The 14,693-nt window shown below is 56.4% G+C and overlaps 2 protein-coding genes across 5 annotated transcripts in view; both read right to left on the reverse strand.

The window, feature by feature from the left end:
* The window catches only part of Lgr6 (leucine rich repeat containing G protein-coupled receptor 6), a 110,003-nt gene extending 100,106 nt beyond the window's left edge, over positions 1–9,897 (reverse strand). For 2 of the 4 annotated variants that reach the window (XM_063240257.1, XM_063240256.1), the window contains exon 1: positions 9,414–9,896. In XM_063240257.1, coding sequence (XP_063096327.1) covers positions 9,414–9,625 — 212 coding nt within the window. In that variant the 5' untranslated portion in view covers positions 9,626–9,896. Of the gene's footprint in view, positions 1–9,413 lie in introns of all 4 variants that reach the window. The other 2 variants (XM_063240258.1, XM_023567181.2) reach the window with 2 other exon arrangements.
* Positions 9,898–12,062: 2,165 nt separating this feature from the next.
* The window catches only part of LOC100723386 (receptor-type tyrosine-protein phosphatase V-like), a 19,279-nt gene continuing 16,648 nt past the window's right edge, over positions 12,063–14,693 (reverse strand). The window contains exons 24-33 of the mRNA XM_013158117.3: positions 14,549–14,684; positions 14,149–14,216; positions 13,949–14,036; positions 13,794–13,872; positions 13,634–13,713; positions 13,373–13,501; positions 13,133–13,249; positions 12,862–13,025; positions 12,464–12,599; positions 12,063–12,251 (exon numbers count right to left, since the gene is read on the reverse strand). Coding sequence (XP_013013571.2) covers positions 12,192–12,251; positions 12,464–12,599; positions 12,862–13,025; positions 13,133–13,249; positions 13,373–13,501; positions 13,634–13,713; positions 13,794–13,872; positions 13,949–14,036; positions 14,149–14,216; positions 14,549–14,684 — 1,057 coding nt within the window. The 3' untranslated portion in view covers positions 12,063–12,191. The remainder of the gene's footprint in view (positions 12,252–12,463; positions 12,600–12,861; positions 13,026–13,132; positions 13,250–13,372; positions 13,502–13,633; positions 13,714–13,793; positions 13,873–13,948; positions 14,037–14,148; positions 14,217–14,548; positions 14,685–14,693) is intronic.

The raw sequence follows: 14,693 nt of genomic DNA on the forward strand, positions 1-14,693 counted from the left end.
CTCTCTTGGGTCCCAAGCTCTCATCTGTCCCCAGGTAAGTGAAGGTGAGACCCCAGGTCCTGTCCTAGTTCCTGATCTCCCTTGTTTTTGTCGTAAACAATAGTCCTCTTCCGTTTTCTTCCCTCCCAGTCTCTTAATCTGCTCTGTCCACCACAAAGGCAGGGATTAGTTTACAGCCCCTTCCTGCCTCAACTCTCAAAACCCCTGGACACATGATCTAGCCTTCCGAGCTCCAAATACCCCCACCCCTGGGCTGCCCCAGATCCGGAGCTGAGTAAGAAAAAGCAAAGACCTAATATATGCATCGATACTGCTCATGGCCCATACAGAGCGCCCCCTACAGGTAGAGACCCGTACTGGAGTGTCTAGGTGCATGGGTGTGCCTGTATGTGCGTTTGAAGGGCCCCGGAATGTGATCCTGACAAAAACAGACCCACAAGCACAGACTGTGCCTGCAGGAAGCTCCTAGTCTACAAGGGGAGGTATGGCCCCTACCCTAAGAGAGCTCACTCTCTTTCTGATGCAGAGAAGTGTGACCTCTGTCAAAAGGTCAGTCAGCCACATGCATCCTTTACAGGCACCAGGTGTGTAATATTACCTGACAGTGTCGCAGGAAATCAGATTACACACTGTATGTGCTAAGCACTGCCCGCAGCAGAACCTTCCTCAGCAGCTCATCAGAGAGACACAATCATCCCCACCTGGCACAGGAGTGTCTGCTCAGGTCTCCCAACCCCAGGCCTGTGGTTCCCCCAGGGGCATCAGGTCACCTCTCTGGGGGGCTCGGTGTCAGGCATCGCTAGCACTGCACTCTGGCCTTTCCTCTCCCGTGCACTCCCCACTTCCCACCATGTGTCGCAGTTCTTATGTGCTTTTCTTATTTCCTCCTCCTATCCCAGGGTAAAGGACAGCCAGGGACTTAGGCTGTGTCCCTCAGCTGTGTCTCCCCTCATGTGAGAGGGGACAGCAATGGTCCTGGCCTTACATGGGAAAATTCACAGGAAGGTAGCTAGCACGGCGCCTGCTTTCCACCCACATCTGCCCAATGAATGAGTGAACGAATGAGTGTTTACTCCTGACAGCAGCCTGTGAGTTCCAGGAGCATCAGCACTGACCATTAACAAGGGGGAAGAGGACACTGCGGCACAAGCTGAGTGCTTGGTGTCGATGGCTATTGCAGCTGTGACATACCCTGACCTGTGCTGTTCTTGTTTGTGCATGGGAATGTGGGGAAAACTGGAGACCAGGAGGAACAGCTCCTCATGCTGGGTCAGCTTGGGAAGGCTTCTTTCCTCCAGGAGGTGCTAAAAGCTTTGCTGTGGCAGCTGCTTTGGGCCTGTTTTCCAGGAACCAATGATAATTCAGGTAGGGGGCAATTCAAGCTGCATATCACAGAGGTGGAATAAGCTTGGTGACCTGGGTCCCACTTCCATGGTGCTCCCTCATCTATTCCTGCATGAAGGGAAGCACTCCCTGCCCTGAGGTGACCCCAGCATTGTGCTAGGCGAGGGTCCTAGGTGGTGACAGTGAGTCCTTGACGCAGGCCCTTACTTCCCCTCCAGCAGCCTGTGGGCCTTCGCCTTGGGCCTGGGAACCACATCCAAATCCTTGACACTGGTTCAGTGGAAGATGCTCGGCACCTTCCTGCCACCCTGCCTCAGCCTGGACACTCTCAGGGACACTCCCACCCCTCCAAGGGCAAAGGGAAGAGAGTGGCAGGGAGAGGGTGCAGAACTGTGTTCTAGAGTCAAAGCCCCAGGCGCTACTCACAGCAGAGTTCCAGACCAGCAGAGCTGAGGTGGGTGATGAAGGGTGACTTGATGCCTGCCCATTTTTCCTTCGGAATGCTCCCTCCAGGGGGAGAAGATGCATAAGAACAATAATTCCCCTGCATCAGCCACCTGCCATGTGCTAAACACTGCCATATCCCAAGTATCTTTCTGCATCCTTGATGTTACTACATCCATTTGGAAGCTATGGAAACTGAGGCTGAGAAAGGTGAAGAAGAACCCTGGTTGGCATCAGGGGTGGCCAGATATTGCTTGGGTTTGACTGATGCCTTTGGCTAGAGCAGCCAAGTTGGTTTATCCCAGCTGTAGAACCTTGGATGGATTTTTCCTGTCTTGTATGCATGGCCAGAAGAGGTGAAGGCAGAGAGCCCTGCTCTGAAGCATCCTACACTGGAGAAGGAAACAGCAGCGACCCTCTGTGGTACCTAACTCCCTCCTGGGCTCATGGCTTTCCCTGCCACTAGAGGCTGCATCCTTCCTGACAAGCCCCATGTCCTTCCCCAGGCCTTCCCTGTCTATCCCAGTCCTTTTCTCCTTGCTGCTGGTCCTCTGTGGGTGCTCCCAGCATCCTCTGCACAGTGGTCTCACTTTTCATGCACACCTGTCACGTCTGCCCTAAGCAACACATATGGTCCAATCGCCTCAGAAAGGACCCAGTGCAGGGTGGGTCCTCAACAACAACTCTGACAATAAGCTGCACACTCAGGGATGCTGTTGCACCCTCCCCAACCAAAGTCCCCTACTTCTGTGCTGAGCCCCAACACTTTACCTACAAACAACCCCCAGAGACCCTAGAAACCACTGCTAATGGATAGGAAGGGGGCTGGGCAGAGAACCTAGAAAGATCAGAAGCTGGAAAAAGGCTTTTTGGGACTGCACAGCCTAGCATTTAATGTGGCCAGTTGCTGCCCCTCCCCTTGGAGCTCAGAATCACCAGCTCAGACCCCTGAGAGCCAGTATGTGATGGTATTTCTGAGGTAGAGTTCTTGGCTGAAAACCCAGTACCAACAATTACTGCTGGTGGTCTTGGGCAAGCTCCTTAACATGGACAGACCTCAGTTTTCTCATTTGTGAGATGGGCCTGTACTAGTTCATTTCTCTCTCAAGGTTTACATAAGATGGTTCAAGAAATTCCATAAATGGTGCAAGCATTCCCTAAATGACAGCTGTTACTGTGATTGGCTGAGGCAAAGACCCAGGGTGATGGCAGGTTCCTAGTCAGATCTCTCTGGGCCTGATGAGCTAGTGTCTCTGTGGAAGAAGACCACAGTCCAGGGAATGAAAAATGCAACCAGGAAGGTGTCCTCACAGCACACAGAAGCAGACAGGAGAGGCAGGAATCAGAGGGCAAGGTGCTTCCCTAGCCCCAGCCTAGCATTTCTATCTCTCAATGCATCACAGGGGCTCTGGTCCCCTAGGGTTGGAGGAATTCAAGATACAGGTCACAAGCCTCCCATGGAGGTCTTTGGTGGAGAAAAATGACGTGCAAACAAGAGAGGGCTGGAAATGGAACACAAAGAAAACTTCCACTCCGGAGGTACCCTGTCGTTGAGCCGCGGCCCAGCCCCCACCTGCCTGCCGCCAGCCGCCGTGGCCTGCTCTGGCATGGCTCCGGGGGGCGTGGTGCCAACCCCTGAGCTCTCCCCCCACCATGTCCTTTTGCTGCTTCCAAAATAACTCTCTGCTCACTGCCCAAGTTTGGCCTCTCGGGTGTTTTTCTCCTCCTGGGACCTGTTCTCCCATGTCTGAAAGGTAGCGGGGGAGATCACCATTGTCATTAGAAACTGGGGACCACCCCCTTTTTACAATGGGTTATTTAGTACAGAAGGTCTCTTACAATGCTGAGAGTCCCTAAGTCAATATGTCCATTTCACTTGGCTCAAAAATGGTATTTCCGGTAGGAGGAGGGAGCTGGAAATTTCTTCCCCACCTCCAACTTCTGTACCTTTGCAAGGTATCCAAAGCTCTAAACAACAGCATGTTCTTGGTCCTGCTCCCAGCAGAGTGAGTTACCAGCCTTAGGTCACACAGCCCACTAGGGGAGAACTCAAAAAAGGGCCTTTAGGTATGCCCAGGGCAGAAACAGAGCCTGGTCTCCAACGCTGCCTTCTCTTGTGTTATAAGGGAAAGAAGACTCATTCCGAGGAACTTCATTTCTGGGGAGAAGCTGGGTGCTCAGACCACTCAGGCCTGGAAGCTCAGACTTCCGCTTTGGAGAGTCTCCCATCAGGCACCGGGCCTGGCCACATCTTCAGGCGGCCCTGTAAGGAGGATCACTTCCTCTGTGTGCCCAGCCCAGGAGCCCAAGAGCAGACTGACTTCTTGAAAGGCCATTTCCCTGAAGGTCAGCAGGAGGGGCCTTCATTAGTGAGAAAGGAGCGAGACAAGGAAGGAAAATCATCTGACCAGGCCTGGAGATGAGGCTCTGGCACCCCAGATCCCACCTGTCACTACTGGCCCTGCTGTTCGCTCCTTGCACCTTAAAGACCCATTGGTGGTTTGAGATATTGAGAAAAAATGACACTAACCCACTAATCGCCCGCACGTATCAGCGCTTACAGTGCAAAGGGCTGCGCTTTGCTTCCTTCCTATCATTTGCTCCTCCTCACTGCCCCCCAGGTAGATACTGTTAGTGTTTCTACTTGAAAGATTTAGCAGCTGAAACCAGAACAGTGGACTGGTTCCCCCCAAAGACTTGCAGCACATGCACGGCAGAGCCAAGACTGAAGCCAGGGCCACCCTCCAGGGCCCAGATACCCCCGAGGTCTGGCGGGGTGCGCATCTGGATGCCCTCCCCCCGGACTCTATGCTCTCTGTCCCTGGAGGGCCCAGGTCGGGGTGGGGAACAGGCTGCATCGCGTGTGGGGCCATCAGGGTTGAGAGCCCGCGCAAGGAGAAGGCGGGACTGAGAGGGGTAGGCCGGGAGCCAACTGTGCTCCCAGCCAGGCTTTCTTCTCCTCCGCCAGCCACCCCACCCGGCCGCACCCCATGCCCGCTGCTGCCAGAGCCCAGAGGTTTCCTTTTTCTTTTGCCTAGGGCTGTTTCCTGCCTTCCCTTTGAACTGGGGTGTTGGCTCCCCACTCTCTCCTCCAGAGACCCTCTGATGGGCCTGTCCCTTCCCCGGCCGCAGGGGAGGTCCTAGAGGACCCCATTTCCTGGACTCACTCTAGCCCTCCTTGCCTTCCTCTCTCTGCTCCGGGCTGCGTGGTGCTGGCTGGACCCTCCCCCTGCCCCACTCCCAGCGCCTGCCACCACACCCCACCCCCACCCCCGCAAACGCTGGAGGCCAGGGGTCCTCTGTCCTACACCAGCAATCGGTGATTGCTCTTTTTCTTTCTAGTTTTCAACCAAAGCACTAAGGTTCAGAGAAGTTTTAGGACTTGCATAGGGTCTTCTAGCAACGGAGACACCGAGGGTTAGTTAGAACTCTGGAACCCTATGTTTGCAGCACAGGGGCAGGCTCTTAGAGCCCATTGGGAAGGCACCTGAACTGGCAGGAAAGGAGCCCCAGTGACAGCAAAGTCCAGTACACCGACCCCACGGGCGCGCCTCACAGGGCCAGCTCTCCCCCACCACAACCACACGCCCTCTGCTGCCTGATGGGCTGTGGGACCCCATCTGGGAAATGCTGGAGGTGCGCTGGGGTCTTCCTTCAGTCCCTGCCTCCCTGCTGCAGAAGGCCCTAAGCCTACCAGCAAGGAAACACATAGAAGGCCACTTTGGATCCCATTTGCTCACGCTGGCTGTCCTTGCCAGCCACAGTCTCGCTTGTCACAGTCCCCAACAGGTGCAGCACACCTCTCATAGATCAGTACTGCTCCTCTCCTGTCAGAGGTAGCTCCTGGGCCACCTCCCGCAGGAGGACTTCTGTGACTGGCGCCTCCCGGCCCTGGTCCCCTAATAACAACACTGGCTAACACTCAATGAGCTTTTCCACCGGCCAGACCACGTGCCAAACTCTCTACAAACATTCATCAGTGAACCCGCACAGCAGCCTGTGGGGGCCAATATTAGCTCCCTTTATAGGTTAGGAAACTGAGTGGACACAGAGGGACAAACGAACTGGCTCAGGTTCATACAACTGGGAAGCAATGGCTCAAGCCAGCACAGTGTGGTCAGTGCTTGACTTTTTGATTTGTTTTGTTTTATGAGACAGGGTTTTACTATGTGGTCCAAGCTGGCTTTGAATTCAAAGAAATCCTCCTGCCTCAGCCTTGTCAGTGCTAGAATTACAAGTATGCACCGCCACACCCAGCAGCGCCTGACTCTTAAGATTTAAGCCTTCTAGCTCTCTTCCCCCTCAATATCCCACCTCCATCTTTTTGGTTACAGACATCCAGAGCCACAGTGATGAGGCTGAAGGTTACCCTGAATCTGTACACATGGACTTTCACATGAGTCTGAATCCCCAAGAAAGCAGTTCAGGGTGGGGAGGGAAGGGGTGCGAAGGGTGCTTGTGTGTGCTTGAGCCTTAGGTCTTTTCTAGCTAGCTGCCCACGAGGCTTTTCTCAGCTTTAGGAGCAGAAGGAGGATTCCGAGAGCTACCCTGTGCCTCCAAGTCTGAGACAGTGCTAGGTCGTCTGTGCCCAGCAGATATGTGCAATCTATATTTCTGTCTCCCCGTCGTGTGCATGTATGACAGAGTCGAGTAAGAGACACGACTCCTTCTCCTAACCATCAGGCACCAGAGCCAAAGCCCCAGCTCCTCCTCAGCCCTTTCCCTGAAGAGCCTTGTGGGTTGGGCTGTGCAACCTCTCAAGTCTCACTGAGCCTCTGAGGAGAGAATCTTTTTTAAATACTGAGGTTTGCAGCTAGAGCCTCATACATGCTAGGTAAACACTCTCCCACTGAGGACAGCTCCAGCTCTTTTTAAATTTAGGGGCAGGGTCTTGCCAAGTTGTCCCGGCTAGGCTCAAATTCGCAGTCCCCCTGCTTCAGCCTCCTCGCTCACTGGAATTATGGGCATGTGACACCACACCTGACCCAGGAGACGTTTTAAAAGAGACACTTGAATAAGAGACATTGTGAATAAGTGAAGTCTACTCTCCCACCCAAGACCAGACAGTCTTGCCACTGAGCCCCAGAACAGTCACAGCTTTTGAACTTGAGCGTCAAAGCAAAGGATGTAAAACTTCCCGGTCTTTTCTGGAACCGGTAATGGAGACAGGTAGGGCAGCGACATCACTGAAGCGACATCACTAGAAGCGGGGGCTCTCACCACCCTGGGATGGGGGAGCAGGTCCAGTATCAAGGTAGAATCAAGGAGTTCCGAAAAGGAAACAGAGGCAGCTTCTTCAGGGCCAGCATCTCCAAACACCGAAAGGTGACAGAGCCCAAGCCTCCTGGGGTAGCCTCCTGGTACCCTTGCCATGGCTCCACTTCAGAGGCCTTTGGAGCCTGAGGAGAAATGTCTCCCCTCCATGCAGCAGCCCACCATCCAGTACAACTCCTGCACAACTCAAGGAAGAGGGCGAGGTCTTCTCCACCTCCCTCAAATGTCCCAGGCCCTTGGCTACTGAAGTCCCCACATCGTATTGGGACCCAGCTCCAGCTCCACCCTCTCCTGTTCCTAGAAATTTTTTCTTTCTTTCTTTCTTTCTTTCTTCCTTTCTTTCTTTCTTTCTTTCTTCTCTCTCTCTCTCTCTCTCTCTCTCTCTCTCTCTCTCTTTCTTTCTTTCTTTCTTTCTTATTTCTTTTCTTAATACCAGGAATTGAACTCAGACCTTGCAGTTCCCAGGCAAATGTGGTGCTGCTGAGCTACAACCTTAGCTCCCTGAAAGCTTTCTTAATACCTAGGGAAACTCAGGACCAGCTCGGTCCCACCTCCACTGAACCTAAAGGTATTCACACATCCCAGGGCATGGTGTCCAGACAGTGGGGAAAATCTCTGCATGCATGGCGGGACACTTGGATCTGCAAAGTGGCCCTTGACCTCCTTCCTAATACCTGCAGGAAAAAGGATCATGGGTGAGTCCGGGAAGACTTGGATTCTGGGAAAGAAGCTGGGACTCCCCTACAGCCTCTGCTCCTTTAACCTGGGCAAGGGATCACCCCCCATGCCATGTAGGCTCAACAGAAGTCATTTCCAAACCCTTTTAACCACAGTGTCTTCCAATGGCACCATATCATCTGCCTTCAGTATATAACACTACTAGACCAGGGCTGCCCTGCCAGCTGTCCACTCTGTCAGTTTTGGCCTTGAATTCCTGTGGCTTCCTCTGCCATCAAAACCTGGATGGTACAGGACTCAGTTTGCTTCTCTGGAACATGGACATTATTTTCTCCTCCTCCTCTCTCTCCCCTGGCACACAGCTTGTGCTTTTTGAAGTGGATGAGAACATTTCAGCTGGTGACAGAAGTTGGGGAAGAAAGCCCCGTGGGGAATTGCTCTTAGTATCTTCACATCAATCAGGACACTGCCAATCTTAAGCACCCTGATCGCATTTAGTCCCCTATACTGTTTGTTTGTTTGTTTGTTTGTTTGTTTGTTTGTTTCAGGTGGGATCTTGCTATGTAGCTCAAACTGGCCTTGAACTCACTATGTAGCCCAGACTGGCCTCAAACTTGCAGTGATCCTCCTGCCCCAGCCTCCTGAGTCCTGGGATTATAGATGTGCACCACCATGCCTGGCTTGTTGTACTTTTGCTGAGCTCTGTAAATATTAGTCCTATTCTCCCTTCCAGAGGGCTCTCCTGTCCCAGGTGCCAGAGTTGCACAGGGCCAGGAATACTTGTAGGATCCTATCCCTGAGGAAGTGTCCTTAGACTCCCACTGCTGCCCCACTGAGGACCTTCCTGGGCAGGGTGAGGCCAGAGGAGGGTTCCCATCCCTAGAGCCCAGCATGGAGTAGAGGCAGGTGGTCTGGAATGTGCTTTCACACCCCTCTCCTGCCCAGGTGCTGAGGATCTGGAGCCCCCTACCCTCCTCCAGCTCTGAGGGGAAGCTCCTCTGAGCTGTCCCAGGATGGCTGCCCCCAATAGGGTCCCCTTCACGCACCATCTCACCCCAACTCAGACTCTAAAAATGGTTCTCTGGTTTTCAGCCTCGGCGCCTGCCCACAAATTAGTGTCTCCAACACAGCCTCCTGGGACACAACTCCAGGGAGGCCTCTGAGGGGCAGGGGGCTCAACAGAGGGAGATGGAACTGGTGGAGTCCCTTTCTGAGGAGCCTACAGTAGGCCAGCCCCCCCCCCCTGCTACTTGGACCCCACACCAAGCTCTGCTCTCCTTGGCAAGGCAGAAGGACCCATCTCATCTCCACCCACCTCAGCACACTCCCCTCACCTCCACCACCAGGAATGTCAGTGCTGCCCTCGGTCACTGTCCTGGGCACTGCTCTGCTGACAAAGACTGCAAGACAAGGGCGCCAAGCCCTGCCCTCCTGCCCAGAGTCCATAGCCCACCTTGCCAGGTCTGGGCTTTCATGGAACCCCAACAGGAAAGTGGGGCTCACTGGTGCCTGATCCTTAGCCCCAGATTCTTTTCTCCTCCCGGTCCTGACTTGGAAGGGAAAGAGCCCTCCTCGCGATACCCACACCTCAGGGCACCAAAGGGGCAGGTGCCATTGACGGTTGTCGGAACATTGCGCTAGTGGGCAGGGAGGGTCCTTGGGCAAGTACTCACAGGTAAGCTGTCAGGGGGTCCAAGTCCCCTGGCACAGTGGAGAGCCCGAGCTCCGAGCAGTCGGCTGACAGCATGATGCCATCCTCCTGGCAGTGGCAGGGGGCCGGGCAGGTTGTGCGCCCCTGGCCAGGCTGGGGACCACCGCCCGCGCACCGGGAGGTGCACAGTGCGGTACAGAGCCACAGCGCCCAGTACCCGGGTGGGCTGGGCATCTCGCAGCCGGGCTGCGGGGCACCTGGCGGGTGCACCGGCGAGCGCACGGGTGCAGGGGTCTCTGGGGCTCGCGCCCCGTCCCACTACCAGACCCGAGGGCTGCGCCGTCGGTGGGGACCGCCCTGCGGGGTCCGCTCGGAGCCGGCAGCAGCAGCAGGAGCACAGAGACCTTGCAGTCAGAGAGGGGCAGGCATTGTTGAGTGATCTTCGTTATTCAGTTTCACAGGCTGGGCTTGGCGAGGGAGGGAGACAGGCAGGCGGAGGAGGAGTCAAGGAAACTTTCTGCGCTGCGGCTCGCTCCCCTTCCCTCCTTTCCGAACTGGCAGGAATTTCATCCCGGAAAGGAAAGGGGTTGGGGGGGGGGGCGCGTGTAAGAAGCCAGAGAGGTTCAGCATGTGGGAGACCTGCACTTGTCGGAAGAGGGTGTCCCAGAGCCTGGACCCAGGGAGCTTGTGCCCCTCTTGACTTTGGGGGCACCCACAGGGTCACACAGGACCCAGAGGAGGCCCTGGGGCAGAGACCCTGAGGCCCTCCTAGGCCCCCAACCCCTCCACCCCTAGAGGGACCCAGACCCAAGAGAAGCTATTTGTCAAGGTCACAGCTGGTGGGGGCAGTCCTGAATTGGAGCACAGGTCAGCCCTTCTCGGCCTGCACCCTGCGCCCTGGGTGAGGGAAAGGCGGCGCCTGTCCTGCAGGGTCTGGCTGCAGCCCGATGCCAGAAGCCGGGTCCCTGGCAAGCTAGAATAAGAGGCGGTGGGCACGGAGAGGCCGTTCCCTGAAGCCAAGGAAACGGGCACAGATCTTCGCCTATTGAGTGCACAGTGGCTGCGGAAGCACTCTGGTGCTGTCAGTCGGGCTTATGGCCCGGGGATCACCTTGGTCTCTGCCCCCGAGGTAGGGAGGCCAACCGGCTTCGTTCTGCTCAACTGGTTGTCAGCGCCTGCCTGAAAGGCAGCAGATTGGCGCCCTCTGGAGGCTTGGTGCTGCACCTACAGCTTTGCCCCTTCCGGGATAAAATCCCAGGGTCAATCCGCCAGCGAGCAGACTGGGGACCAGGCCCTATTCTCCCAGAGACTCAAGGCATACTTTGCTGGCTATGCTTCCTTCGTGTAACCTCTCGCTCTCTCTGGTTCTTTGGTCTTTCTGAGGAAGTCCCAGTGCAGAGCTGGAGCAGACTGAGAGCCCTACTTCCGAGCTTCGCTGACCCCCCACAATCTCCTTAGAGTGCACACCAGAAACACAGGGACCTGGGGACAGCCCAGATTCCTTCCACCTGCCCTTCTGTGTCCCAGGACCCTGTCATCAATTCCTCCCCACACTCTGCTGAACTCCTGAGGCCGATGGGGTGGGCGCAGTTGGATAGCAAAGCCAGCAGATCCTGACCCTAGGACTCTGGTTGGGACCATGGCCCTAAAAGTGGGACCTGGGCCTTAGGATGGCCCCATGTGGCAATGAGGCCCATGGACAGAAGCACCGCACACACCCCTCAGATAGGTCTGCATTCCTGCTGCTCCAGGGCCCTGCTGTGAGGGGCCTCGGCTGGAAAGACCATGGCTGAATCCCACTGCATCTTCTGTGGCAGCCCCTTGAGACAGGTTCAGGCAGTTCAGTGCTGTCCACAGCCTGCCCATGTGAGGGCCATTATGCAGCAACACTTAAAGGACCTTGACACTGAGTCCTCCCTGGGGCAGCACCACAGCCTAACCTCCTTCTGAAAAGGTTCCCTCTAGACTGCGAGATAACTATTCTAAACCAGGCCTGAGAAGTATGCAACCTCAGTGACCTCGAATGCCTTGCACATTACTAAGGAACGGAGGCTGCCCAGTGAGACCCCTGCCCTCTACCCCAGTGGGGAGTCAGGCTCCACTTAAGAGAGTTCCATTCTGATTTGTCCTGACTTCCTCTGTGTCACCCCAAGATTCTCCAAGGTTATCAGCACCCAGCACCAGGTACCACAGCACTCAGAAACTTGCAGTCTAACGGGGAGGCAGGCAGGAGCTTATGAGGCCATCAGCAAGCCTGCTGTGATGTGCAGTCTGCTCCAACAGTGTCTGGGACAGATGCCTCCTCTCCACCCCGCTCTCTGGTGTCCTAGCTTTCCATCTTCATATCCCTGGTATTTTCTCCCACCTCCCTGCTATATGGTGGGGAGAAAGGAAGAGGGCAAAAAAGCAGAGAGCTGGGAATGCAAAAGGACGGAAGTGAAGAGCAGAATGAATCTAATGTATGCCAGGGCTTAGCACCAAGACACTAGAGGTGGAGAGACTGAAGTCCGAGGAAACTGGGGATGAGGGGGAGTAGCCAACAGCCTACCAGCTGGGCTCAGCTAACTCAGCTCGACCTCAGGTCCCAGCTCCTATCTCTGCTATAGGTGTCCAGAAGGCCCTTGGGTTGGGCCCCATGTCAGAAGAAGACAGATGAGCACTCAGCCTTAGCCTCAAGCATGTATCTTTATTCCTTGCCCCTGGCCCTTCCCACCATGGTGCCCAGTAGAGGCTGCCCTCCTAGAAGCCCCGCCAGGGGACTTGCTGGGTCAGGCCTGACAGGGCACTGCTGCTTCTGGACTCAGGGAAGCCCATCCACCAGTGCGTTGTTCAGACAGTTGTAGAGGCAGATATACTGCTCCTGTGGGTAGACAAGGATAAGGAGGCTCACTCTTCCGGCCCAAACCAGACAGGGAAAAGCCCCGGGGTCTGCCAGTCCCTAAGACACCCTCTAGGCAAGAACACAGTGGCCCATGGCGCCACCTGGTGGTGACAGGGGTGGCACGGGCCAGGGGCTGCCTGTGGCTGTGGCAAACGTCTTCTTTCCCCACCCTTTCCCTGGTCGCCTCTCACCAGAGTGGGGGTCATGAGGGCACAGGCCTGTGACTGCTGCAGGGCTGCTTTAAAGACATCCACAGTGCGCTCGGCCCCTGCCTGCTGCAGCAGCTGCTCCATGGCCAGGAAGGTGCTCAGCTGGGCTGCACCCTTGCTGCAACAGACCTAGAGTTGGATGTGGTACCTGGAGGGGAAGGGGATGCAGGTATCCAAGGATATGGGGAAACCAATCCTGGGCACAGGGGCTGAGAAAAGCTCCCGGGCACGTGGCCAATCCGCCAGGCTGGGTCCGGACAGAGAAGGGGATCAATTCCTACCCTATCCCTGAGGACAGGGCAAGAGAAGTCAAGGCACTGGGAGACTATCTTTTGGATCCCTAACCCAAGCAGGGCTCAGGGCGATTTGTCCTCCAGCACCTGCAGTGGCTGAGTAGTGTACTGGGCTTCTTGTTCTTGCCCCGGAAGCAGCACTGGCTCACAGCAGCCAAGAGGGGCATCAGGGCAGCAGCAGGCAGCTCGTGCCCAGGCTCCTGGTGTGGGAATTGCAGCCGCTGCACCAGCCTCTCCATGCCGCTCTCCCCCTGAGGCAAAGACCAGATTGGCATTGGTGCCTGGAGGGCAGGGGGAAGCCAGCACAGGATCGGCCCCCACCGCCCACCACCCCAAATCCTGTGGCATCAGCACCTACATGTGTGACCCTGAAGAGAGTACAGGGCCAGCTGGCAGTGCTGCTGTCCACCACCCAGTGTACAGTCACCATGCCTGCGATGACGGGCTGCATCTCTGTTGGCCAGAACGCCTGTGGCTGGGACCAAATCAGAGCTCAGCTTCCTCAGGTTTCTGCAGACCCCTGGTCACAGATAGTAGCACACACCCCTCCCGCTTTGGCCCAGCTTCCCCACCCATGCTCTGTCTCTGCACTCCTCACCTTCTCCTGGGTGTCAGGTGGGCTTGCGGAGACTAGCACGTGGGCTCCGTGTTCCCACACAAGCTCCCAGAGCTCCTCTGGCCTCGCAGGCCCCGTCAGCACCACGTGGTCACGGCCCAAAGGCCCACCCTGCAGAGCACAACTTGTTGGCTCCCAGGGACTGAGGTATCTCCTGCCCACCCCACAGCTCCAGGAACCCCCAAACCAACAGCCCCAGCCTGAGAAGTACAAATGGGCACAGGGCCACCCGCATCGTCTCACAGGGAAGAGCCAGGCTTCAGGGACGGCATCAGCGGAGCTCTCTGCGCTCATGGCAGAGCAATGAGACTGGGAGCGGGCGCCTGTGGAAGGTGCTGAGGGTGAGGCTGCAGGCCGTCAGTCCCCATCCCATCCTCAGACCCCGGTCCCCAGCAGAACTCACGGGGGACAGTGCCGTCCTGCTCATAGTCAGAAGGGGACACTGAAGAGCCAGCCTCCGTCTTGATAGCCTGCAGCAGGAGCTGGGGGATGGGCACCCTGAGGCCAGGCCCGGGAGAGCTGCTCACCCGTGCCACCTGTCCCCAGCGTAACGCATACCTTGTACTCCCTCAGGAAGCCAGCATTGGCATTGGCCGCCCTCCTGGCACACGCCTGCGCGAAGTTGGCCACAGAGATGGGTCCAGTCCTGGGTTGGAGAGATGAGGGGAGAAGGCACATGGGGCTGCCCAGCTGATGCTCTGCCTTCTCTGCTTGGCTCAGGACAGGAGCCACGAGAGGTCAAGGGGAGCCAGACTCACTCAGAGGTGCCCGAGGGCCCTTGCAGAATCCTGCTCAGGATGCAGCTGTGCAGGAAGATATACTGGTTCTGGTGGGGGAGAGGGCGGCAGCCTGCTGAACAATGCAGCCCAGCCACAGAGCACCCAGGCCCCAGCCACAGAACACCCAGCAACAGCACAGGAGGAGAAGCGAGTCATGCGAGCACCTCCCATGTGCTGTCTATGTCCAGTCTGGCAGGGCCCAGTTCTTCCTCCTCTTCTCCAGAAAGGAAAACACTAGCCCAAGTAGGATATGGCACCTCTGGGCCTCTTGCCCTGGGCTCCTCCACATGGCTGTTGAGCTCCTTTCCCCATTCCCCCCCATGACTATGTCCCTGAGGCTACCCACCCCTGCCCATCCCCTGAGTCCTGAGGCCCTCACCAGGGTCTGGATCATGAGGGGCCGATGCAGCCGGAGCGTGTACACCACGTTGAACACATCCACTGCCTGCTCCGCTTCCAGCTGCTGCAGCAGCCTCGAAAGGGCGACGAAGGTGCCCGTACGGCCTACACCCGCACTGCAGGGA

This window comes from Cavia porcellus, unplaced genomic scaffold (genome assembly GCF_034190915.1).
Source record: "Cavia porcellus strain 051 isolate PalLab524CR breed Dunkin Hartley unplaced genomic scaffold, mCavPor4.1 scaffold_29, whole genome shotgun sequence".
In the NCBI taxonomy this organism is placed as follows: domain Eukaryota; kingdom Metazoa; phylum Chordata; class Mammalia; order Rodentia; family Caviidae; genus Cavia; species Cavia porcellus.